Source organism: Eptesicus fuscus, chromosome 14, assembly GCF_027574615.1.
Source record: "Eptesicus fuscus isolate TK198812 chromosome 14, DD_ASM_mEF_20220401, whole genome shotgun sequence".
Classification (NCBI taxonomy): domain Eukaryota; kingdom Metazoa; phylum Chordata; class Mammalia; order Chiroptera; family Vespertilionidae; genus Eptesicus; species Eptesicus fuscus.
Window position 1 is genome coordinate 19,619,894 of NC_072486.1, and position 27,352 is coordinate 19,647,245.

Consider the following 27,352-nt stretch of genomic DNA (forward strand, 5'->3'; position numbering starts at 1 on the left):
TGTGCTGTTTTAAATCATGAAGGGTCAATAGCAATAACAATATATAACAATTATTAAGTTTTTAATTTGTTCCATGTACAGTTTTAGATACTTGGCATGTATTGACACACTGAATGCTCATAAAACTTATGATTGGTTTCATTTTATGGATAAAGCCACTGAGGCAGACAAAGGTGAAATAGTTTGCCTTGTTCCACGCAGATAATAAATGGCAAAGTAGAGACTGAAACACAGGTGCACTGGCTGCATTCGCTGTAGCTACTCCCCACTCCACCTAAAGAGGCCCCAGTCCATCCTCAGGACACAGTCCCTCCAGTGTGACCTTTGGTAAACCACCTACTGCTTTGCTCCAGCTTTTAAAAGTCTATGTCTATTAAAATCTAATTACTGTTTTAGAATAACTTTAGCTTATTTCACACGAGTACTTGTAATACGTTTGTTGTTTCCTTTCAATTAGTAATTGGACATTCATTTTGCCTATTAATTATCATGATCTATACAATTGTTGAATTAATAATACATTTTATATAACATGCTTAATTTTCTCTCCTTGCAAATACTTTTATTCACATAAAACATTTATTACAGCCTACAGAGGGCCAAGAAGTATACTAGACTATGGCTTATTATTGTTTTTTCACATTCTGGCATGCTCTACTTTTCCTAGAACCACATGGAGTTCTGAACTTTAAATTTCACTTCAACTGATGAGAATGTTTAGCATTCATAACATTGGCATGGTTTAAATAGAAAGTGTTCTTTGCTTCGATTCAATAAGACAGTTTTTTTCTTATAGAACATAAGAATTGGTAGAATGTTAAAATTCTTTGCCGAATTTAAATATCCATAAGCTGATCTTCAATTTATGCAGAAATTGCTCTAGATATAATTTTAGAGCACAGCAGAAATTCCATTTTTCTTTAAGTGGAGTATGTAAAATGGAAAGACAGGTGATAAATCGGTCTTGATTGATTATCAATTAATACCTTAAAATTCAAAGTATCATAAGTTTTGGAAATTGATGGCAGTGATGTTCGTACAGCAATGTGAATGTACTTTATGCCATTGATCTGTGTGCTTGAATACAGTTAAAATAGAAAATTTTATGTTACTCATATTTTACCACAGTAAAAAAGTAATTTAAAAAATTTGAGGTAGTATTTACTTACAAGTTTCATAAATCCTGAGTTCAAATATCAGGAAAAGCAAAAACCAAAGAACTTAAAATTAACTCTTCAAACATATACTTTGTGCTTTTTTAATCTTTATTGTTGAAAGTATTATATATGTCTCCTCCTTTTCCCCATTGACCCCTTTTGGCCTGCCCCAGCCCCCACCCCAGACCTTTACCACACTATTGCCTATGACCGTGGGTTATGCACACAAGTTCTTTGGTTGGTCTCTTTCCACCCACCTCCATCTTCCCTCTGAGATTTGATAGCCTGTTCCATGCTTCTCTGTCTCTAGATCTATTTCATTCATTAGATTCCACAAATGAGTGAGATCATGTGATAGTTGTCTTTATCTGACTGGTTTATTTTGCTTAGCATAATTTTTATGATCTTTTAAATTATCTTACACTAAAGTAGTCAAGAAATGTATTAAGTATTCCAGTGTTTATAGTTTTCTCATACTTACTGAATTAACAGAGAATAAATTTTGGCCATTTGATTCTGGAAGACTTCATTCTGAAATAATGCAAGAGCCTTTCTTTAGGCTGGGCTCCAGAGCCTAACTATTTTCCCCTCTCTCTTCTTCCTTCAACAATCCTTTCTCCTGGGCACATCAAACGTACTGACTCTGTTGTCAATATGTTTCTTTCATGGCAGGGGACGAAAGAGCAGCGTTGGGAGGAGCGGGTGACAGTAAGCTATAAGAGGTCATAAACAAGGTCAGATTATATTTAGCAAATGCATATGCAGCCCCTTCACTTCCAGTATTTACATGAGATAGGTGCCCGGTAAAATTTTGTTAAGTGAGCATGACCACACTAAACCTCAAGTTCAGTATAACCGAAATGGACTCATCACCTCCTCCCCCCACACCATCTACTGACTTCTTATAACATTCCCAAACTCCTGCTCCTCCCTTTTGAATTAGCTACCATTATGTATCCAATGTTCCCTAAGCTAAAAACCTGAGAGTCATTATACTTCTCCATATCCTCACATTCAATGACCATGCCTACCTAGTGATATGACATATGTCTGAAATCTTTTCCTTTTTTTCATCCCAAATACCACTATTCTCGGTTTTACTTCTCCCTCATTCCCATTTTACTTCGTTCTCGTTCCTAACAATAACCACATCAATCTTTCCCTATCTCAATTTTTTAATCTAGATTCATCTTTCACTTTTCTGCCAGAATGATCACATAAAATACTAATTGCACCATGACACTCTTCTACTAAAAATCATTTACTTTTTTCAATCTGATAAAATATAATTCAAAACACCAATATAATTCCTGTTTCTCCAATATCATCTCTTACTTCTTTTTCATTTCGTCATGCACTTTACTCTTCTCCAAATAAACTTTTTTTCTTTAGTTGAGTAACATAACTTATCTTTTGAAAATTATTTCATGCTGCCCTCCCTCCATAACTGAACATCATTTTCTCCACTCATTTCTGACCTCAATTAGTCCAATAGTTCAGCCTCGGTACTTCATAGCCGTATCGAATAACTAACTATATTACACATAACTGACATCAAGGCAACTTCTGGAAAGCATATGCATGAGCTTTGCCTTTTTTATACCTTCCTTGGTATAATACCTCTCAGGACCCTGAATCCATTTGCCCACTCTTAGTTTCCAACATTAAATACCTTCAACATGCAACTGTGGTCTGACCTGGTACTGAGCCAATCCCTGCCAAGCCAAGCCAACCCCTGCCAGGCCTGTCTTGCTGCCTTACGCTTGATCCCTGGTATTTCAATGGAAGATTCTTGATCATTTCGTGCCCTGAGAGAACCTGTCTCCTGCCATCCCCATTTCCACTGTGTGGGCCATTCTCTAACGTGTTCTTTTCTAACTTGAACGCCAGGTTACTTCCTTGGCACTGGCATCCTCTGGACTCAGACACTGGCTCCTTGCCTCACCCTTGCTTGTACCCTCTCCTGTGAAGACTGGATCTTTTTCTCATCGCCCTAAGACAGTGGTTGGCAAACCGCGGCTCGCGAGCCACATGCGGCTCTTTGGCCCCTTGAGTATGGCTCTCCCGCAAAATACCACGGCCTGGGCAAGTCTCTTTTGAAGAAGTGGCGTTAGAAGAAGTTTAAGTTTAAAAAATTTGGCTCTCGAAAGAAATTTCAATTGTTGTACTGTTGATATTTGGCTCTGTTGACTCATGAGTTTGCCGACCACTGCCCTAAGACACTGCCATTATCTAGAGTTAACTTCATTTTGACAATTGTTTTTGCAGAGAGAGTATTTCCAGCACAACTTTGAAATGCAAATTCTTTCTGAAGAGAAATAGTGTTCTGAGTCCTATTAAATGCTGATTTATGTGTTTGTTGTTATTGTATTTTAAGTAATCATAAATTTAAAGTGTAAGTTAATATTTAATCATTTGCTAATTACAAATTAATCTCATGCCATTGACACAGAAAATGAAAAAAAAATTATAAATTTAAATATTTTCAGTCCCAGACATGTAGTATTATTCTAAATGAAGGCTGATTGAATTTTCAAGACATTTGTATGTCCTGGAGATGTTTGGAGGAAACCATGGTAACAATGTCTAATGTTTATTGAGTGTTTACCATGTACCAGTTTCTGTACTGTGTATTCATATTCATTATTTATTTAATCCTCACACCCAGCCCTAAGAGGTCACTGAAGTTATTATAATCCCCATGTCATAAATTTTAAAAAATAAATAACTAAAAACTGAAGCCAGGTAAATGTAGCAACTTGGCAAGGCCACTCAGAGGTAGAGCAGGCCAGGGGGCTCTAATGCCTTTCTCTTAATTATAATGCTTTACTGCCTCATCCAGTCACTCCTCAGGGCTTCTATTGTACTTCTAATGTTAGTAATTAATTACAACTTTTGTAACATAATTCAGTTTTTAAGCGTATTTATATATTTTTCTTTTTTTTTTGGAGGTATAGACATGTCAAAAAGGGAAAAGTTGATTTCTATAGCAAGGTATTATAAGGGAGCAACTTTTTTAGTTTTTATTTTCAATTGCCTTTTACATTAAATATTATACTGAATTAGTTTCAGATGTACAGTGTAGTGGTTAGAAAATCATATACTTTCCAGTACCCACCTGGCCCCATACATAATTATTACAATATTAGTAATTATATTCCCCATGCTGTAATTTACATCTCTGTGACAGTTCTGCTAGCTACCAATTTATACCTATTAATTCCTTCACCATTTTCATCCAGTCCCCAGACCCCCCTCCCTTCTGTCAACTGTCTGTCTGTTCTCTTATTTATAAGTCTGTTTCTTTTTTTGTTTGTTTTGCTTTGTGTTTTAGATTCCACACATAAGTAGAATCATATGGTATTTGTCTTTCTCTGCCTGACATATTTCACTTAGCATAATACCCCCTAGGTCCATCCCTGCTGTCACAAAAAGTAAAGTTCCATTCTTTTTAATGGCCAAGTAGTGTTCCTTGTAGTACAGCATTTTTGCCCACTCATCTATTGATGAGCACTTGGGTTGCTTCCATATCTTGGGAGTGCATATATGTTTTCAAATTAGTGTTTTAGGTTTCATTAGATATATTTCGGACGTGGGAATGCTGGGTCATAAGGCACTTCCATTCTTTAATTTTTTGAGGAACCTCCATACTGTTTTCCATAGTGGCTGCACCAATCTGCATTTCCACCAACAGTGCTCGAGGGTTCCCTTTCCTCCTCATCCTTGTCAACACTTGTTGTTTATTGATTTATTGATGATAGTAAGTCTGACAGGTGTGAAGTAGTATATCATTGTGGTTTTGATTTGCATTTCTCTGATGATTAGTGATGATCAGAATATATGAATAGACACTTCTCCAAAAAAGATATACAGGTGGCCAAAAGACATATATTTTTCTCTTTAATACATTATTTTTTGCTTCCCAGTATAGTCAAAGCCATCCGTCACACTATTGACAGAATTATTTATGAATAACACAACTATGATTATCTTACTCCCTGATGTCAACATTCATTTCTTTTAAATCCTCATGAGAAGATATTTTTCCATTGGTTCATAGAGAGAGTGGAAGAGAGAGGGAAAGACAGAGAGAAATATTGATGTGAGATAAACATATCAATTGGTTGCCTCCTGCACGAGCCCCAACCAGGGCTTGGGCCGGGGAGGAGCATGTAACCAAGGTAAGTGCACTTGACTGTAATTGAACCCGGACCCTTCAGATGTCTATCCACTGAGCCAAACTGGCTAGGGCTCAAAACTTATTTCACACAGAAGAAAGCTCAGAATCCTTGTCATGACATGAAATTATTCCCCCAAGACTGGCATCAACCTGCCACGGTACATAGAGACTACTTTCCAGAGGCTTTCTACTCACACTGCTTCATCTTGTGCCTACATGTCCCTTCCCCTATTTCGTGGTGCAGATATAGACTCATTCTTCTGGCCTTGACGCCAGCTAACAGAAAAGCTGTGGTTTCTTTCAGCAATTTTCTAAGGTGAATGGTTTGCAATTTTGTCATCAAATGTTACCTGTAGTTTATTTTCATATACTTTTTTTTCTTTTACTCAGATTGCCTGGATTAATTATTATATCTTGTTGGGATGGATATATGTATATATACTCTAGAGGCCCAAAATTCGTGCACGGGGCTGGGTGATGTCCCTTAGCCCAGCCTGCCAGCCTGCACCCTCTCCAATCCAGGACTGTTGGCTCCTAACTGCTTGACTGCCTGATTGCCCCTAACCACTCTGCATGCCAGCCTAATAGCCCCATAACTGCTCCTTTGTCAGCCTGATTGATGCCTAACTGCTCCCCTGCCGGCATGATCGTCCCCAACTGCCCTCCCCTGCCGGCCAGAATGCCTCCAACTGCCCTCCCCTGCAAGCCTGATCACCTCCAACTGCTCTCTCCTGCCAGCCCGATTGTCCCCAACTGCCTTCCCCTGCTGGCCCGATTGCCCCCAACTGCCCTCCCCTGCCAGCCCGATCACCCCCAACTGTCTTCCTCTGAGGGGACTGGGGGACTCCGGCTGGATGAGGCAGGGCTTAGGGGACTGTGGGACTCCGGCTAGATGAAGTGCATGGTGTTTGCCGCCCCCCGGCAGGGCTGAGCAGACTGGGCGCTGCCATCTTGTGGCTGTGGGCCCTGCCATCTTGTGAGGGCATGATGGTCAATTAGCATATTCCCTCTTTATTAGATAGGATATTTTGTAAGTGACTTCAAAATCTTTCTGGAAGACTATAGGATATAAATACATCTATACTAAAAATAAAATAAAATCCCTTCCTTCAATGCTAAGCTTAGCAGCAATTTCCTCATGAAGCCTTTTTAACTCCCCATCTGTCTGAAATATTTGCCTGGTCCTTTGTACTCCTGTAACTCTCTGTTGATATTGTCTTAATGGCATCCCAGTGCATGGCCCTATGTTTTGGCTATGCATGTATGCATCCAGCTCTTCTGGCTTAATTGTAAGCATCTTAAGAGTCATCCTTAATTCCCCTTCATACCTCACATAGTATCCAACATAATGTAGTTTCTGATGAGAAATCCACAGTCATTTGAATCTTTGCTCCACAATATGTAATGCATCACTTTTCTCAGGCTGCTTTCAAGATTTTTTCTTTGTCTTTAGTTTTCAGTCATTTGATTTTGATGAGTCTGGACATGAATTTCTTTGAGCTTATTTTGTTTTAGTTTCTCTGAGCTTCGTGAATATGTCTTGCCAAATTGTGAAGTTTTCATACATTATTTCTTCAACTATTTATTTAAGTATCACACTCATTCTCCATTCCTTTTAAAACCCTGATGATATTTTAGATGCTTTGAGTATTATCTCATAGATCTCTGAGTCTTTGTTAACTTTCCCCTCTTTTTTCTTTCTATTGTACAAATTGATAATATCTTCATCTATATTCAAGTTCACTGACTTTTTCCTCTCTCATCTCCATTCTGTTCTTGAGCTCATCTAGTCCTTTTTAAAATATATATCTATATATCTATATATCTATGTATCTATGTATCTATATCTATATCTATATCTGTATCTATATCTATATCTATATCTATATCTATATCTATATATCCCTCTCTCTCTCTCTCTCTCTCTCTCTCTATATATATATATATATATATACATATATATATATATATATTTTCTATCTCTCTCTCCCTCTCCTTTACTATCTAAAGTCTATATATATATATATATATATATATCTATATCTATATATATATATATATATATATATATATAGATAGAGAGAGAGAGAGAGAGAGAGAGAGAGATGGATATATAGATATAGATATATATTGACTTTAGATAGTAAAGGAGAGGGAGAGAGAGATAGAAACATCAGTGATTAGAGAGAATCATTCATCAGCTGCCTCATGCACACTCCACACAGGGGATTAAGCCCACAATTCAGGCATGTGCCCTGACCTCCTGGTTCACAGATCAATGCTCAACCACTGAGCCATGCAGGCCAGGCTAGTCCTTTTTTTAAATTTTCATCATTGTATTTTTTAGTTGTAAAATATTTAATTGGTTCCATTTTTAAATCCTCTATTTCTCAGCCAATAGCATCTATCTTTTCTTTCAAGAGGGTCTGCCATTACTTCTTGGAGCTTAGTTATAGTTGCTGTTATAAAATCCTTGTCTGATTATTTCAACACTAGTATCATCTCAGGGGTCACATCATTGACTATCTTTCCCCTTAGGAGTGTTTGAGATTTTCCTGGATCGGCATATGTTGAGACATTTTTTATTATATCCTGAATATATTAAATATCACATTTACTCTGGGTGTTTTTTCAATTCTTGTAGGGAATGTTGATTTCTTCTTGTTGTTCTTTCAGCAGGTAATTGACCCAGTTGGGTTCAGATCACAAATCTGATCTGTATCCTGTGAGTTGTGGTTCTAATATCAGTTCAGTTTTCAAAGTCTTTGCAATGTTTATCAGATTTATCTTACATATACATGATCCATAGACCTGTCTGGAACCTGGGTTGTGGGCTACCCCCTAATTCAGTTCTCTAAATTTTTAGTATGCTTCTCAAGGTCAAACCTATGCATATCAGGCTCAGGTATATACTGAGGAGATCATATACAACTTTAGAGATAGCTTTATTATGTCTCCCTTTGCTCCAGAATCTCCTGGAAGTACTTTTGTGTGTATTTTGTTGTTGTTGTTGTTTTTGTTTGTTTATTTGTTTGCCTCCCAGGGCTTTCATATTGCACTTCTGGCTAGAAATCGAAGGCCTTAGTTTCCCTGTACTTCCTGATATAGCCCCTGCCTCCAGGGCCATCTAGAAAGCGGGTAGAGAAAGAAACATTGTCAGGCATTCACCCATGCTTTTGGGACCACAGTTGCACTGATCAGAGAGCAAGGCTTTCCTTCATTGTAATTGGAGGCACCCACTACTAAGGACTTGCCAGGGGACTCTGATGGGAGAGATTGGTAGGCTAAATAGGACAAGATATTTTCCAACTCTCTCTGACATAGGGGGCCGTAATTTTCTACCCCTTGAAACAGAAAGACCAGGCTTTTGTAGAACTCTCTGTACTTGATGTACAGTTCCAGGTTTGGGGCTGCATTTAAGTCAGGCTAGGAAATACGATAGGGGAGAAAACTATGAAATGCATCACTGGTTCACTGGTACTTCATACCCTGGTTTCCTTCCCCAGTCTGCCTCCATCCCTTACTTTTCGGCATCCTCTACTAGCTGCTCCACATGTAGCGTTTATAGTTGCTTTCAGTGGGAGGGACCAGGTGGAGTGCACTTACTTCTTTTTAACCAGAACTGAAAACATCGCCACTCTCCTTAGTTTTGTTGTGTGTTACTATTTTGAGATGTGCCTGAATTGTCCCCATTGAGTTGGCATATTATTAGCCAGAATTGCTTATCTGCAAAGTTCGAGACTTCACTGTATAGTCCACATTTTCATATCTCTTACAAAAATCCTATATAATAAAAGGGTAATATGCAAATTGACCCTAAGGGCAGAACGACCAGAATGACTGGTCGCTATGATGCAAACTGACCACCAGGGGGAAGATGCTCAATGCAGGAGCTGCCCCTAGGGGTCAGTGCACTCCCAAAGGGGGAGCTCTGCTCAGCCATAAACCCAGCTGATGGCTACGAGTGCAGTGGCAGTGGCGGGAGCCTCTCCCGCCTCCTCAGCAGCACTAAGGATGTCCTACTGATGGCTTAGGCCCACTCCCTGCAGTTGGACATCCCCCAAGGGCTCCCGGGCTGCCAGAGGGATGTCTGACTGCCAACTTAGGCCTGATTCCCTGGGTAGCGGGCCTAAGCCAGCAGGTGTACATTCCCCAAGGGGTCTCATACTGAGAGAGCGTGCAGGCTGGGCTGAGTCTCCCCCTCTCCCCCCGCCCCCAAGTGCATGAATTTTCATGCGCTGGGCCTCTAGTACTAAATAAGTCTAAGAAATACTCTAAACCTTGAATCTTACATCATATACATTTTGAGATAACTTCTTTAAATTTTTCCCCCCATTCTTGTGTCCTTCATTTAAGCAGTTGAGACAACATTTACCTTTTTGTCTGAATGAAAATAATTAACCAAAAAGGCATAGCTTTTCTACTCACCTATGAAGATAGTGTTAAGTTTCAGATATTTCTCTAGACCAGTAATGACATGGATGACTACATGAGTTTGTTTTTTGGATTACTTTGTCTATAAGCAAACATGTTTTAAGACTTTGCAAGTGAGTTACACAATCATAGGGAAGGCTTTTAGACTGTGGCAGTGACTTTAGATGAATGTCCAAGGTCGTGAGGCAAAAAGTTATAAGACTTTAACTGTTCCTAACTTGTTTTTCTACTTCCAAACATGCTATCGCTCCATTAAGCTTGTTTTCTTACAGATAAATGTTCAGAGGGGGAAATACAATGACTGAAGCTTTCTGTGATGCACAGTATTGGGTACAGGAGCAAAAATGCACAACAAGTAGCCAGGCCAATGAGACCTCTTGGCACTTTAGCAGATCTAACCAGAGCACACCCAGCATAGGGCACTTACAGTTGAGAAACAAAATAAACTGAGGTTGTTTTAATGCCCCTTTCAACCCACTTGAAGAGTTAACTACCATGAAAATCCTTTCTACTCAGGAATATCATTTAAATGAACATGTTAGAAACTGCAGTGGTGTCAGGTGGATTTTTCCCCCCATAGGATATATGTTTATATCTCTCTTGGTTACTAAAGATACAACACAATTTTAAAGGGAAATTGTGAAGAGAACTATGTTTTCTGACAAGAAGCTACCAAAACCTAAACATAAAGAGTGCATGGGAAGATTTATGGGGAGAATAGGGTAAATTTGAGAAGTAAGAAAATAGTTGGAATTTGCTTATCTATATGGTAGGTGGGTATTCCTATACCTATTACCTAAATTAACTGATCACAGACCTGGGAATTGAAAACAAATTAGAAATTATACAGCCTTACAACTATTTTATTATAAAATCTCAACCAATTTATTAAAACTTCCCTATATCAGCTTTTTGTGAAATAGTCAACTTTTTTAGCACTTTTGCAAACATTCAATATAGACTGAAGTTTAAAATATTTTTCACTCCATAAAAGCCATGTTTTATGGCATTTTCATAAAGAGGGAGGGAAAAACAGCTTAGGAAAATTACTATGCAAAGTAAATAGCAGTGCTGTGAAAGTTATCTGCAGGTTTATTTATCTCTTGAATTTCCCAAGATCCTTTCATTAAATCGATTACCTTTAAATAGTATGAAATAATATTGAATGTACTTGGCTGATTTCCTGGAAATTGGTCTTATTTTGAGAATTTGATGCGAATATTATTTTCTCATTAGAAGTTACCCAGCTATTGTAACTTGGCACTTGCTACCTTTGTAGACATACCATTTTCAAGTAATCTTAAGCCGTACCAATGTTCCAGCAAAGGAACATTTGTATTTTTAGTGATGAAAGACAAAGAGTAACCAAAAAATTATCAGTTGGAAAATGCTTTGTGTAGATAATAAATATTTTCCTGATGTGCGTAGAAATTGCATTTTGCCTACTATTTAAATAAAGAATAAGGATAAATCTTAAGGAAGGAAATATTATCATTTGATATTCAATGAGTCTTATCTTGATATTTGAGGAATAGAAAATTAACTAACAGTCTTTTGCCATCTTGACACATATTTGAATAAGCAGACTGCTGTTCTGATGGGTATATTTCTTAAGGTGTGAGTGGTAGTGAGGCTCCAAATGCAGTTAAATAAAACATAAACTAGAAGCATCCTTTTACCTAAGACTTTATTAGTAAATGCTGTGCATAAATTTGCATTTCTAAAGCCGTGTTTTTTTTTTCAAAGACTGGCACTTTAGTGTTTAGTTGGACGTTATTTTGTGTGTTCCCCAGTTACTTATGCATTAATTAGTTTTGTTTACCTGTGCATAATTTTTCCTAATTTCATAACAGTTGTTGTTTTGTAATTGACAATGCAATTTACTGCATGTGTGCTTTCTGGCCCCCAAACAAGTATGTTAAAGTATAAAGCACCAATCTCTTTCATTTCAGACTGTTGAAAAAGGGATTGGTTGTGACTAATTTCCAATTAATTTGCACTAGTTGTGGGGAACAAAACAATTGCACCTACTAATTAAAATTTAAAATATTCCGAAGTGTCATCTTTAGGTGTCTGTGGAATATATAATTTCCATTTTGGTTCATTGCTGGATCTGTAACACCCGTGAGCTTGACAGCTCTATTAATTTAAAGGCTCAGTAATACCTATTAGTACAAAACATGAAAAAAAATACCATTAATCATTTATTTTAATTCTGCAGCTCTGTCATTTTCTCAGTATGTTTTAAAATTATGATGACACCATAATGTGCACAAATCGACCTGGATGATGGGGAAACGGATCACACTACTTAGGAGAGACACTGAAGTACATTATTAGAGCTTAATTAATGCCAAACTGATTAAATTTGATTGCATTTTGCACACAAAAAATGTTTTTAAAATCTTTTAACATATTATATTAAAAAGAGTTAATCCAAACTTGTTATGTTTGCAGACAGACTTACCTTTTTATCATTCTTTTCTTTAATACATTCTATTTAAATACTGCAAATTCAATCTAAATTGTTCTTTTATCCATTTTGAAAATCAAAATAATTTAGTCATTAGTTTTAATTTAGAAAAGTTTGTCTCATGTCAGCTAAAACATAATAGTGTGTCTCATCTTAGTATTCTTTGATAGGAACTCCTAACCCAAATTGATCACAATGTCCAAAAATTCAAAAGGGCAAAATTTGAAATGAAAAATATACCAAGTATGTAATATTTTATGCATTTATATTGATTTGATCCAGGACTGTCACACATTCTAAATGTGGGAAAATTGTATGCACTTAACATAATTGTGTCATTAGCTTTCAAAAAGAGCAATTTAAATAATATTTATACCTAGTTCAAAAAGGAATATATCCCTCCAGAATGGGCGCTCTCCTAGTCTGTGGGCACCCTCAGGCTAATAGTAGATTCGATGTCTTTCCTTCCAGAGCAGTTAGAGGTCTCTTATCTGGGATGAAAACTCTAGAATCATAAGACCTGAGCCTGACTCTCCTCCCACATTTGCCTTGTGGTCATACTTTATCTAGTTTGTCATTTCATCTGATTTTGTGTACTAAAATGAGAAAATATGGCCAACACATTCTAAGCTTTTCCTCAAAGAGCAACAACCTGTGCTGTTGAAAGGTTTAAAGAATAAGCATTTTTATCCACCAGCAGAAAACAGGGTTCAGTGTTTTCATTGAGAGACTCCCAGGATGAGTTACCAACTTCAAATAAAAATTTGAATTAAAAAACTAATAAAAATACACTGAATAGAATTTAATCATTCATTGTTTTTTTATTTCCTTGAATATCCAGAACAAAGTTGTACATATTTCATTTGAGGAGACAAAAAGTTTGAAGAATTTTACATATTACATTGTTTTATCCACATGATAGTTCCATGGGGTGAACAAAATAGATATCATTCGACATGATTTTCAAGTCAATAGGTAAAAATTAAGAATAGAATACAACTGTGTTATCCAAGTTAAGTCAAGAATACCAGATTAATTTCTTCATTTCTTCAACAAATACTTACTGAATTCCTGCTCGATAAAGGTGCTGACATTTAGCCCTACAGTGCTAATTGGAAACAAAGCAAAATCAGACATGCCCTCTGAACTTGGTGAAGTTATACATTCCCGGAGTCACACAAATATAAAATTCCAGTAATGATATAAGTTCTGTGAGCATAATGTTCACGGTACTGAGACACTGTGGCACTGTGATAATATGGTGCTGTGGTATCATGAAAGGGTATAATACAGAAAATTGACCACCTCAAAGGAGGTCTAAGAAGACTTTCAAAGGAACTCAAAATAGACCTAAGAACCTAAGGGAGGGAAGACTGTCCTATGCAAAGGGAATGGGAATGGCATGAGGTGGGGAGGAGCTTGGTGTGCGCAAGGCTCTGAAAGCTGATGTGATAGATTCGGACCAGAAGGACAGGAGGTGTGGGGGAAGGCAGGTGACTCAGTGGGAATCAGAGCTGCAGGGCCTGGAAGCTCATGGGAAGGGTTTTTAGCTTTGGTTTAAGAGGCATATGGAACTAAAGAGAGTTTAAGCAGGAGGGAGGGTGATTTGGTCAGATTTGCATGATGGTTAGATCATTCCTGGTGGGGAATGGATTTAACCATTTAGGAGACTTATTCTTTTTTCTTTTAGAACCCATCACTTTTACCATTTAATATATTTTTTTAAAATGTATTTCCACTGAATGATCACTTTAATGAATAAATATAATGTACAGTCAACGATTTGATGTGAAGTAGATTAAATTTCCCTAGCTGGCAAGAATGATCTGAAATTCAAATGAGTTGAAGGTTTATGATTTGTATCAATTTGTTCAGGCTTTAGAGTAGTAGTAGTAGAAAGACAAAACACACACAAACACACACACACACACACACAAGAGATACGGAAAATATTTGAGGGATAAAATTGCTAGATTGTTTATGGAGGGTAAGGAGGAGGTGCCAAGGATGATCCAGATTTCTAACTTGAACAATTGAATAAGTGATGGAACAATTCTTTGGAAGAGGAGAATCTGGGTAATATGTAGGTTATTTTTTTCTCCATTCTCATTTAACTCCACTAAATTATGTGCCATGATCAATGTTCTAGGCATATTGTGACGAAAGTAAATCATTACTACAGCATGTGATGGCAGTTTTTTATGGATAGCCTGTAAAATGTTTACTGGATTACCATTCAATGGTTTAACATTGATAGAATATATTTCAGATCAGTGATATGATGTTTCAAATAGCGGAGGGTATAGCCGAGTCTAGCAATTGGCTCGTTAAGGAACTTCCTTTTCATAATATGTCAGTATGTGCTTATTGGTCTCCATTGCTTTTAAAAACCCATTCTTTCTGTGAGTTAGTAAATGTCCCATATGGGTCTATTTTCTCCTCTTTTATTTGGGTAGAGGTGGAACCAGGCATGTGGCTGGAATGCTACCAGGTGCTTCTGGCCTCCTCAGAGAGAAGGCAGATGGCCATAATAAGCCATCTCCCAATGTCACCCAAGGAATCCTGAAAGCCTGGTTGTCTCAGCTAGGAGAGGGGTGAGCAAAATGTGCTCTCCACTGGACTAAACATAATTCCACTAAAAATAGTAGGGAACATGCATAGTCTCATTTGGTACTTGCAGTAGTCCTATAAAGTAGGTGCATTTTTATCTTCCTTTAGGAAACAGAGACTGAGGCTCAAAAATGTGAGCTACTTTGTCCAATGGCCAAGCTGGCACTCAAACCCTTGCCTCAACTCTCAAGTTCATGATCTTAACCCCATAAAGCAAAAAATATCTGTAATATCATTCAGTAAGAAAAGTAGAATAGCAAATAGTAGATACTGTGAATATTCTCCAGTTATAGTCAAGGATGAAAATTTCTTTGTGGTATTTTTTGTTTTTGTTTTTTTTGTGTGTGTGTGTGTGTGTTTGTTTGTTTGTTTTGTTTTGTTTTTGGAAAGGCCCTAGGAAAAGAAAAACAATGACTGGGTTAAAGTTGTGGGTTACATTTCTCTGCAGAGACACGGACATTATAAAATGGTAGTTTTAAAAAAAAAATGTTGACCTTCCCTGGCAACCAACTTACAACCATGAAATATTTTGGAAGGGAGAACCAAATTTTTACCTTCAAAAATATTTCCAATCCAGGTATGACTACTAGTATTTCCCCTGTAATGTGGCCAAATAGCCCTTCGATTTTAGGGAAAAGTTTCTCTTTTCTCATTATGATTCATATTTAAAATTCCTGTGAATTTCACCAGCAAGTAAACCTCTCAAACCCATATTTTAAAGATTTATCATAAGTTCTTCTCAATGATTTCTCTGGATTTGATGTTAGATCAAAGTCTATAACATTAAACTTGGAAATGACTATCATTTCAGAAAATAATGGCTGGAATCATAAAGAAGCTGGCACAGAAATTTTAGAAAATTGTTATGTTTCATTGCTTTGCTTTTTGGCAGTTATGGACTTGAAAAATTTAGCATGCTCTTTATTCCTACTGTCATATGGCTCAGCTACACACATGAATTCAAAATGGTTTCCATTATTGGAAGGAGATAATCTTATTCCAGAATCAAGCTAGGTAACTGTTAATGTTCCAGATAATTGCTAAATTATCTCTCCCACAGATATTTTATGGCATTTATTTTGCTCTGAAAACCCCATTCATTTTTAAGGTAGCTGAATAAATCCAGTGATAATGAACTCTTAAAGAGATGAAGCAGGGGAAAAAATATTGGCTAGATACAGGGAGAATATTTAAAAAGAAAAATGCTACCTGCTGAGATGCTTTCAAAGAACTATGATATTATTAAGCCCACCCTGGTGTAAAGCAATAAAGAGATTATGCATTTAAGCCAAATTTGATCAGTTGATGCATTTATTATCAAAACTGGGAAAGCTAGTATATATTCCAATTCAGAATTTTCACCGAATGAATTCTGAATGGTGGCACCCAGCACAGCAAATGAAATTACTTGCACTTTCATCCATTTTTTTAGCTACTGACCCATTAGGTTGTAATTTTAAATTAACATTTATTGCTTCCACCATATGCCTAATAATTTTAGATGTAATTTTCAGTATTTGACTGTAATTATATCAGGGATCAGCAAGTTATGTCCTTTGGGCCAAATCTGAACAGCTGCCTGTTTGTGTATAACCAAAGAGTTAAGTTTTGTGTTGTGTTTTTTTTTAACAGTTTAAGTGATGGAAAAAATCAAAATAAGAATGTTAAAATTCAAATTGTAGATGCCATCCATAGTTGAACTAGAGCAGAGCCACACCCAGTCATTGATATATAGTCTATGGATACTTCGTGCCACAGGGGCCAACTTGAGTAGTTACAGAGACCCTACAGCCCAGAAAGCCCAGATAGTTACCATTTAGCCCTTTACAGAAAATGCTTGGCAACCTCTGAATTACATGAGCAGCTACTTAACCATCTTGTAATACATGGCTCTCAGATATAATGATTCCTATATTTAGAAATGGTATAAAAAATTCAGTAACTCAATCACTTTTCTGCAAAACATTGTGGCAAACTGAGGCACGTCTAGCCTGTCCACGTGCAATTGGATGGTTTCAGCCTCGTGAATAGCCACACTGAGGACTGATTTGCAAAGTTTATATGCTGGTGCTTCCTTCCGGCTTTTCTCCCACCTCTCTGGCTCCTGGTGCTTAGATTCCTTCATAGGACATCATTCCCCTGCTCCCCCCTAAAATGTCAGTGTTTCCTCAATTTCATAGTCTAACCTCTGAGAGTTGGATTAGCCACACTGTCCGGTAATCTCTTCTCAGTGGATATCATTATAAGCTCATCACACACCTAAATCTACCTCAAGACTTGTTCTCCCTCCTGAACGAACACCAGACCTAGGCTGAACAGCTCCTTCACCAACACTGAGTCAGTCACTCTCAACACTGCCTTCACCAACTTCCTGGCTCCTACCCCTGCCGAGAATGCATCTCTTTCTAGTAAGATTATCAACACACACACATCACAAATAAAGCTGAAAGCGTGAAAATCATACTAGAACTGTTTCCTTTTCCGATATTCCACACAGCCCATCAACTAGTACCATGTCCTGTAAATCAGGCCTCCCTGGGAACTCTCCACTCTGCCACCGCCATAGCTGAGGTCCACGGCAGGCTTTTCTGGGTTTTATTAACCTTCCACCTGCTCTCCTGCCTCTGGTATGACACCCAGCCCCTAATCTATGCTTCCAGAGTGATGTCGCTAAACATCAGGTTTAATTCTGCCCTGTCCTCCCACCAGGATCTAAATGTCATGCTTTGTGCTCCCATTGCACCCTGAGAAAATCTCTGTAGCATATTGCAGTGTTCATTGCCCGTTCTTGTCATTGGCCCAAACTGTCTTCCAAAGTGGCTGTGTGCATCATTCGGCATTTCTACCAGCGGTGTACGGGACTGTTCCTCTACAGCCTCCCCAGCCGTTGGTGTTGTCAGTGTGGCCCTGTGGTCTTTGAAGCTCTTTCTTAGCTCACTCATTTGTTTTGCTGGAGAACACCCTCAGACGTGGTTTAAAGGGCATGGAAAAGATAAACTCTCTAGATCCTTTTTCTGACTGAAAATGTCTTCATTGTACCCTTGCATCTAATCAATACACTGACTAAGTATAGAAGTCTGGGATAAAATTAACTTTGCCTCTGGGGTTTGAAGGTGTTTCTCCATATTCTTTACCTCTAATGTTTTTGAGAAGCCTGGTGCCATGCTGATTTTTTATTTTTTTCTGTAAATGACCTGTTTTTCCTTTCCGAGGGCATCTAGAATCTTCTTTGTATCCCTGTGCTTTGAAAGTCCACAATAACGTGTGATTTGAGCTGGGCCAGACAGAAGTTTGATTGGCAGAAAAGAGGGGGGCTGTTCTACGGGGCAATAACTGGCACAGAGGTGGGAAACGGGGAGCGCTTGGGAGATCCGCGTCAGCTGTCAAGGCCTTTTCTGGAACTTACCAACTTGCGCTGTGTAACGGCAGGTTACAGAACCTGTGTACGTTTTGTCTTATATTGAAAATTAAGGATGTTGACACCGACCTCCCAGAGTTGCTGAGAGAATAAAATTAGATGAAATAAACATTTTAAAATGGGAAAATTATTATTTTGGAAGCAGGGAGAACCCCCTGAAGAGAGAATAGCTCCACCCTCTATTTTAATCTTAGCAGAATGCTTTGCTAGGCCCTTAGGTGGGTAGAGGTAGTCTCTAGGGACTGGACATTGAGCTGAGTGTTCTGATAACCTGAGGGAGAGACACACTACCCTTAACAATAGAGGGTGGTGGGAATAGTCAATGCTGGGAAACAGGGAGCTAGGAAAGAAAATGCCAGTGATTAACCAGGGAACTTCTATGCATATATGCATAGCTCATGGACACAGACGGTAGTGTGGTGAAGGCTTGGGAGGGGTGGGTGCAAGGTAGAGGGCGTCAATGAGGAAAAGAACACCAAAAACAAAGGGGACATCTGTTAATACTTTCAGCAATAAAGATGCATTTTTTAAAAAAGAAAAAGAAAATCAGTTGAGCCAAACCTGCCTGGAGTATGAATCAGGGAAGGCCCACCTCTCTTCCCTTGATTTTATTTGATCTAAAGAAGGTCTTTGGAGACCACATAAATGCCTAATGGGACTTGACACTGTCTGGTGCCAGACATAAATCTTCTCTTCAATCTATTTCATGAAATAACTAGAGGCCCGGTGCATGAAAATTCATGCACTGGAGGGGAGGTCCCTCAGCCCAGCCTGCCCCCTCTCACAGTCTGGGAGCCCTCAGGGGTGGGAGGTGACCCGGCGATCAGGGGAAGGCAACACCTCATCACACCTCTGCTGCTGCCACTGCTGACAGTGCAAGCCTCGGCTGGCCCTGGTTATTTGAGCCTCGGGTGGCCCTGGGCGGCTGGGCAGCTGTCATCTGAGGCTTGCCTGCGCCTTGGGCCGGCCCTGGGGGCTGGGGGCTGAGGAGACTGGGGACTACGGAGGCAGGCGTGCAGAGTGGCCAGACCCACCTGGGGGCAGGCCCGGCCGTGCTGTGCACCTGCCGCCCCGGTGGGGCTGAAGGAACTGGGTGCTGCCATCTTGTGGCTATGGGCACCGCCATCTTTGAGGGTGGGGTAGTCAATTAGCATATTTCCTCCTTATTGGCTGTGGGTGCTGCCATCTTTATGAGGGTGTGACGGTCAATTAGCATATTCCCTCTTTATTAGATAGGACTAGAGGCCCGGTGCACGAAATTCGTGCACTGGGGAGGGTGTCCCTCAGCCCAGCTTGCACCCTCTCTAATATGGGACCCCTTGGGGGATGTCCAACTGCAGGTTTAGGCCCGATTCCTGCGGGCCTAATCCTACAGTTGGACATCCTTCTCACAATCCGGGACTGCTGGCTCCTAACCGCTCACCTACCTGCCTGATTGCCCCCTAACTGCTTCCTTGCTGGCCTGATTGACCCCTAACTGCTCCTCTGCGGGCCTGATTGCCCCCAAATACCCTCCCCTGCTGGCCTGATCACCCCCAAGGCTTTTATTAGTATAGATATGACCCTGCACAGAAAATTTTACTAACCCTGCTTTACAATAAGGGCTTGACGATTGAATCATTAGGACCAGACACCAAGATTTCCTTTCTTTGAATAGTGGAGGGAATACTTATCTTGTCTTTAAGTTGCCCGGAAATTAAAATGAGATAATGACTTAGAAAAGTATAAAAGCACCACATAAAGACAACTGTCTTTTTAATGAAGTGGCAAAATGAAAAACACTTTTTATTCTCCCCTTCCTTCCTTTACTGCTTTTATTTAAACTTTGAAATTTATAAAAATTTCACTCCAATTTTCATTTCTTTACATTCAACATTATTTTGTATTGGTTTCAGGTTTTATATTAGTTACAGAATAGTGGTTAGACAATCATATACTTTACAAAGTGTTCCCCGATATTTCTAGTACCCACCTGGCATCATACCATCATTACAACACTACTGACTATATTCCCTATTTAAGTGACAATGGGTTTACAGGTTCCTTTCAATCTTTCTTTTGTGTTTTTTGTCCTTCCTTTTCTTTCTCACTTCTTCCCTCATTTTCTTTATATAGTATCTCAATTGGCCATCAAAGCTCAGTGAAGGCACTGGGACATGCTTCATCCATTTTACAGACCAGGAAACTGAGGCCAATTCCAGTTGGCTGTGGAACTTGACTCAGGAAGCCCTCAGAGCACACAGGAAGCCCTCAGAGCCATGCTCTTTGCGCTTCCTAAGGGGCAGCGGCCCAGCAAACAGAACAAACCTTCCAGTCAGGCTTCCGAGCCTTTTTCTCAAGCACCTCTTCATTGCGGATGCTCCACATTCTTTCCTCTCCCCCCATTCTTTACTGCCCCCCCTTCTCCGAAGCAGGTGGAAGGCTTCCCACTCACTGCCTAGGCATGCTCTGCTATGGGGCAGGGTGTAGCGAGCTTGCTTTTGGGTGAAGGCAGGAGCAGGAGTCACTGCCTCTGAAGTGTGAAGGCCGCCTGAGCGAGGCCCATTAGCACTGGGAGCTTCTCTGAATCACCTCAGTCAGTCCAGTTCACTGCAGTGCAGCACCCCTTCACTGAGGTGGCTCCACCCCTCAACCTCCGCCTCAGGGGTGAGGGTCCTTGCCCCTCTGCCAGGAGTCCTTCCATGCCCCTTGATCCCTGGCTGGGCCCACCCACGTCTTGGGGGCACAGCAGAACCTCTGTCTCTCTGCAGATGAGGCAGATCCCTGCCCTAGGTCTCCGCAAAGCTATGAATCTGTGGCCAGAGGCCTGGTCTGGGTCTCAGCAACCACATGCCTGCAATGTTCCCAGGGACCCTGGGAGGGGCTGGGCGAGTCCTGCCACGCCCCCCCCCCCAGGGTGGCGATCGCCCCCGGATCCCCCAGGAGCGCCTGGCTCGGCCCGGACACGCCACCCGGGACCCCCGGGAGCGCCTGGCTCGGCCCGGCCAAGCCCCCCCCCGGGTGGCGATCGCCGCCCGGGACCCCCGGGAGCGCCTGGCTGGGCCAGGCCACGCCCCCCCAGGGTAGCAATCGCCCCAGGGACCCCCAGAACTAAGAGGATTGGGCGCCGCCATCTTGGTCTTCTCAACGGCCGGATAGGCCACCTGGAGTCCCGCCCCCAGCCTCTCGCAGGCCCAATCATGGGCATAGCGGAGGTGCGGTCAATTTGCATGTTTCTCTATTATAAGGTAGGATACTTCAATTCTACATTCTGGTAATAATATTTTTATGGGAGTAGACTTTTGCTAAGAGCCACTCAAAGAAATGGCTGAAACAGGTTACATCTAGATAACATGTGTAAAACACTTACTAATAGCATAATGGTCAGCCCACAGTAAGAGCCAAAGTTTGTTATGTTTTATTCATATTACTAGAGGCCCAGTGCATGAAGATTCATGCACTCAGGGGCGTCCCTCAGCCCAGCCAACCTCTCACAATCCGGGACCCCTCGGGTAGGGTCCCTAGGCCTGGCCTGAGATCAGGGCCTATCGGGTCTTTCCTTCCCCAGGCTGCAGGCACCTGGCCCCACCCCCGCTGCTGCCACTGCTTGCCATCTGTGCAGCACTGCCTCCCCTCCCCTGCCACTGGTGGCCTCCCTCTGCAGGTGACAGGCTGGGGTGCAATGGCTTGGCTGGCCTAGGCCTCCCTCTTTCTTTGCTGGGGGGTGGGGCCAGCCATGCAAGGGGCTGTCTGCCTACCTGATTGCCCCTAACCACTCACCTACCTACCTGATCACCCCTAACCCCTCTGCCTCCCTGCTTGATTGCCCCTAACTGCTTGCTTGGGGGCAGGGCCAGCACTGACTTCCAGTTGGTCAGCCTCTGGTTGTTACTGGTCATTACAACCCAGGGTTTTTATATATATTAGGGTCATTATTATTAACTTTATAATTATAAGGTGGAACTATCAAAGTATGCAACCCTGACAATGTAATAGAAACAGGAAAACTGCCTTGATCTGGTTTATACGTGTGCATCTTTATTTCATATTGACTAATTATAAAACTAAAACTGAAATCAAATGTTTGCATGTTTATAGTTTTTGATGTGCTCATCTTAATTAGACATAAGAAGATGGAATTAGAAAGAGTTGTGGGACAGAAGTGTCTCTCTTCTGCCACTGTTGCTTTCCAAGGAAGTGGGTGAGATGTAGAAATGGAGAAATTTTTTTTATATGTGGACACCATTCTATTACTGACAATATTTGCCTTGAATTTTTTCAGCAATGCTTTTCTACCTTCATGCAGCCATTCAGCTTCTAGGAGCCCCGTCACCATTGCTTATGCTTGCCTGCAGTTCTCTCTCATTTATAATCCCAGATTCTCTTCCAAACTCAGTAATCAAAATCAAGTTGCAAAATGCCTTGCTCATAGCTGGTGCCCAATAAATAGCTGATGTTTGAGGAACAACTAAGAAGTAACTACCTGAATCTTAAAAGAAGGAAGTGCTCAAAGGTAGCCTGATGATCGGTTCAAATCTTCAGATTGCTGAAACAATACATTCTGAAGTCTTTGGAATCTGCTCCTTACTCATTGCTTTTCTAGTAGATAGCACGTTATCAAAAAACAAAACAAAACAACAAAAAACAAAAACAACAGGAGTATGGAATATATACAAAACAGGCTCTGAGTCATTCTTCCAGCCTGCTGAGGCCCCCTTAACCAGGTTTACCCCCAACCTGAAGCTACACTTAAGTTCCTACAGTTTTCCGAAGCCTACCTGGAGCTTCTGTGATTGCCACAGCAACAGTTCACCTGGACTGGAATGATTCTCATCCTTAGTGGAGTGGCTTTTGCTTCTGCCCAAATAGAAAAGACATGTAATTTTACAATGAAATAGCATATGCAAAGAGCCCGGATACATAATACAGATTTCATGGATGCTAGTTTCCTCCATATTATCTCCCCCAACTAAGAGGAAAGCAACCAATTGTTTGTCATTTCCATAAACAACAGACAAAAAAGGTGGACATTTAATTTTTACAGGAATAAAAAGAAAGATTTTAAAGAAAGAGTTGTGCACTTTGACCATAGGATTGATGCAGCAACGAAGAGGACAGGTTATAGATAATTTTATTATCTGGTGCTCTCCTGCTTGGAACCTGAAGAGTAGAACTCCCTATTCATCAGTAACATGGACTAAGTGTCCCATTGTGTCAAGAGCACTGAATGAGATACTGTGCTATTTTTGAACACCATGTGATTCCTTAAAAAAAAAAAAAAGGATTGCCGATGTAAAGATAGCCATAATCAAACAAAATTCAAATTCCTAAAAACCAAACAAAACCTCGCACACAATAATTTGTGGTACTTTGGCTATGCTTTGACTACGATGGTATATTTCTTCCATTGATAGTAATGATCTTGTTTCCAACATGTCCTAATACCATTGTACCCTCCAAAGGATTTAGGACAGCAGCTGTGAATCAGAAGGTATACCTTCTTATTTTAACTGCTAATGTTCTATTGGAAGCAAAGGTTATTATAGAAGTAATATGTGACAACTTCTTCCCAAGGAACTTATCTAAAAAAATGATATTTTTGTGTAAAAAGATTCATGTTCAAGTTCAACATTAAGAAATTGTGCCTTTCTGCTTAGCCTCCTATTTCAGCATCTATATCATTATTGCTGTGCTTGTTAAATTTCTCTTTCTTACTTGACTGTAACTTCTTGGGGGCAGAGAATGTGTATTTTTTTTTTTAAGTCTCTGAAGCATAGTAGGGGCTCAAACAACTTTGTGAAATGAGTAAATGAATGAATGATGTAGTATTAGATACTGTATAAAGCTAAGATTCAGAGGAGTTTAAAATCAATAGCATGCGCCACCAATGTCGCTCAGTGGTTGGGCATCGACCCATGAACCAAGAGGTCCCTGGTTCAATTCCCTATCAGGGCACATGTCCGGGTTGCGAGCTTGATCCCCAGTAGGGGGTGTGCAGTAGGCAGCCGATTGATGTTTCTTCTATCGATGTTTCTATCTCTTTCTCCCTCTCCCTTCTTCTCGCTCGAAAAAATATAAATAAAAACATATTTTAAATTAAATAAAATCAATAGCATATGGTAATCCAAAGCTGAATTATTAAGAGAAAATCTGATAGAGCTCTCTTTGAACCTACATATATAAGTGCACTCTTATATTTTAACTATATGGTTATCAACTTCCCAGTTCATAAGATAAAAATGAAGTAAAATTGTATATCCAGAGAGTTAGGGGCTGGTTTATCCTGGTGGCCTTTCACAGGTGCAATTTATTTTTACAGTGAAGAGAAGAACACTGAATCTTCCCAGAATAACCTGATTCCAACAGAGTTAAATAAAGTTGTTCATTTTTCCAGGGTTTTGACATATTTCTGTCTTTGGAGACTGTGAAGTAAATCTCTATTTCCCAAAAGCCCCTGTACTGATTTTAATGATCCTGTCCACGTGACATACATTTTTTTTTATTTCATCGCTATTAGTGAATGACAAGTGAAGGATATTCATTTTAACTTGAAAATGTCAGGTATGCACTTTAAGAGATATATTTTTGCAGCTTTTAATGAGGTGGTGTTTCTTTTTGAAAGAAATACTCATCTCTGATGTGGGTGCTGTGCAGGTGACAACTGATATTTAATAAGCGATGGTTCTTGTATTAGTCACAGTTCTCTAAAGAAAATGTCTCAGATTGCTTTTGAAAAACTCATAGCATCACTAGCCCAAAGGCAAGATGTGACCTTTTTATTACATAATGATAATCATTTATTATCTTCCAATGTATCTTAAAGTCACAGACAAAATGCCACTTTGATAATTGCTTTCAATTAGCTTTGAGCATAGCGTATATTCACAAAATGTCTTCTCTAATTTAGACTTGAATTAGAGAAAATTGCAGACATAATCTACTTTAAGCTTGTCTCATTTAAGGTGATTCGTAGTTTTATATCAAAGAAATCAAAACGAGTAGCTTTAGAACAGTCTCTCAAAGTGTTTTAAGCAGGCTTTTCAATATTTGATTTTATTCTATTACCAATTAATTAACAAATTAGAAAAGTAGTTCATCATTCCTGACCTTTTATGCATGTTAGCTTGTGACTTTCAGTTCTAATGATTGTTTTGAAATTAAGCCTTGCAGTTCATGTTGAAAGAGAGAAACAATCTGATTAGTAAGATAAATAAAGCTTGCCTTGATACCAAGCGCCTCTTGATGTTTGGCTATAGCTGGGATTCCGAACACTATAATCATGCATCCTTTTCTGCCTTAAATAAATGATACGTAGCTAGTAGTTAATAAATTATACTAGATAATCATGTAACCTAAACAAGGAATTTGGGATTATTATTATAAGCAAGGTTAGAAGTAACATGATAATTAAAAGGAAATCTCAGTTAATTTTAATGTGTTTTTTTTTGTTTTTTTTTTTTGTACCTTGAGCATTGGAATATGGTTCAAATGCTTAGTTTTATCTCTCCTAAAAATAGTGTTTTAAATAAAAGAAACTCAGAAACTACATTTTTATACTTGTGCTCTTTTAGTAATTAGTTTCAGATTCTCAGAGATTGGTATGCTATCTGGAGATTACTCTCTTTCTTTCTTTTTTTTTTCCTAGATAAAAATTACACACAAGAACCAAGCCCCAATGCTGATGGGCCCGCCTCCAAAAACTGGGCTGTTCTGCTCCCTCGTCCAAAGAACAAGAAACCGAAGCAAGGAATAATCCCTGTGTCGCTTCATTCTTAGAGATCTAATTATCATAATTGGGCCATGGAAAACTTATGCTGGAAATCTTTGAATCCTTTCAAGTCTCCTACTCATTCAAAATCATGGGATTGGTTTAACGGTTTTTGTTACTGAGTTCATGTAAAACTCATCTATTAGAAAATTTGTCTCAGTTTTTATGGGCATCCTTGCATGAAGAAAGCAGAAGTTTACGTGAAGTGATACTGCATATTTTTGTTGCATGCATTCCCATAGGTTTTTATGTCTGCCATCCATTCCTCCCCAAGTTCTTTCCTAACCTGTGATAAAAAAAAGTTTAAACATAAAAAAGGAAATATCATGGAAAATGTGACTCTCAGTGTGATTTCAGTTATCAATAAGCACTGATCAGTAAGGCTACACTGATCAAAGTTGCAGATTGCTCTAGTTTTTCCCTTTTAGAATCAGTGTACCAATAGTCTTTGACCTATGACTTGAGGAGAAACTTTTCTTAAAGGATTTTATTAAATAGTGGTATATGATACCTTGCTTTATCTATTTTTTCTTTAACTTCTCAATGCTTCTGAGTGGAATTTAAAATGTCAGGCATAAAATTTTCTTGTGCTGAAAAAGAGAAAGTGGTTTTTTATTTTGTTTAGTTTTGTTTTTGATTCCAGAAATAAGTGAAAACATGTTACTTGGCAGTAAAGTGTGGTAATATGATAAGCCTTATTCCTTTCTGCATGTGAATCTAGGAGATTATTCATAACCACATCAGTAACCAAATAGGTGTTTTAAACTATGTGCCTAACAAGCTGTGTTTCCCACCAAAGATTCACAAAACGATGCCTGAGAGAAATGTTTTAATAATTAAATTGTGGAGAAAATTTATGGTTCTTATGATTAATTTTGTGATGACTAAAACTGTGGAATAGAATGAATTGCCCATTAATTATAATTAAAATTCTCACCGTTCAGAGACAGTGGGCCATACAACATAATCAAAGCTCAATATTATTAACTTAACAGAAGTTATATACAAAAAGCTGATTTCTTGCCTTTTTTGGTCCTTTGTAAGTATAAGTGTCTGTAATTTTTCATGAATCAGTTAAGTCTACTTGAGAAAGTATATGGTTGTATCAGTTTCTTTCTAATATAAATTGATACCTGTAATAATATTGAGCTCACTGAAGAAAAACATGCATGCAATTAGCCTCCTCACCTACTCCACTGCCATCTCTATGACATTTTAAATGTGTGTTTGGAAATAACGGTCTAGATTGTTGTTTAATATACTCATGGTATTGGATTTTCTGAGTGTCTAAGGAAATTCTGGAATAGTACTTTCTTATGTTTCATTTAACCTA

At 39.2% G+C, this 27,352-nt stretch overlaps 1 protein-coding gene across 6 annotated transcripts in view; it reads left to right on the forward strand.

Annotated features, from left to right (window-relative positions):
- Positions 1-26,004, forward strand: part of DGKB (diacylglycerol kinase beta) — a 467,640-nt gene extending 441,636 nt beyond the window's left edge. For all 6 annotated transcript variants that reach the window (XM_054726080.1, XM_054726077.1, XM_054726078.1 and 3 more), the window contains one exon: positions 25,897-26,004. In XM_054726080.1, the coding sequence (XP_054582055.1) occupies positions 25,897-26,004 (108 nt within the window). The remainder of the gene's footprint in view (positions 1-25,896) is intronic.
- The last annotated feature ends 1,348 nt before the right edge of the window (positions 26,005-27,352 follow it).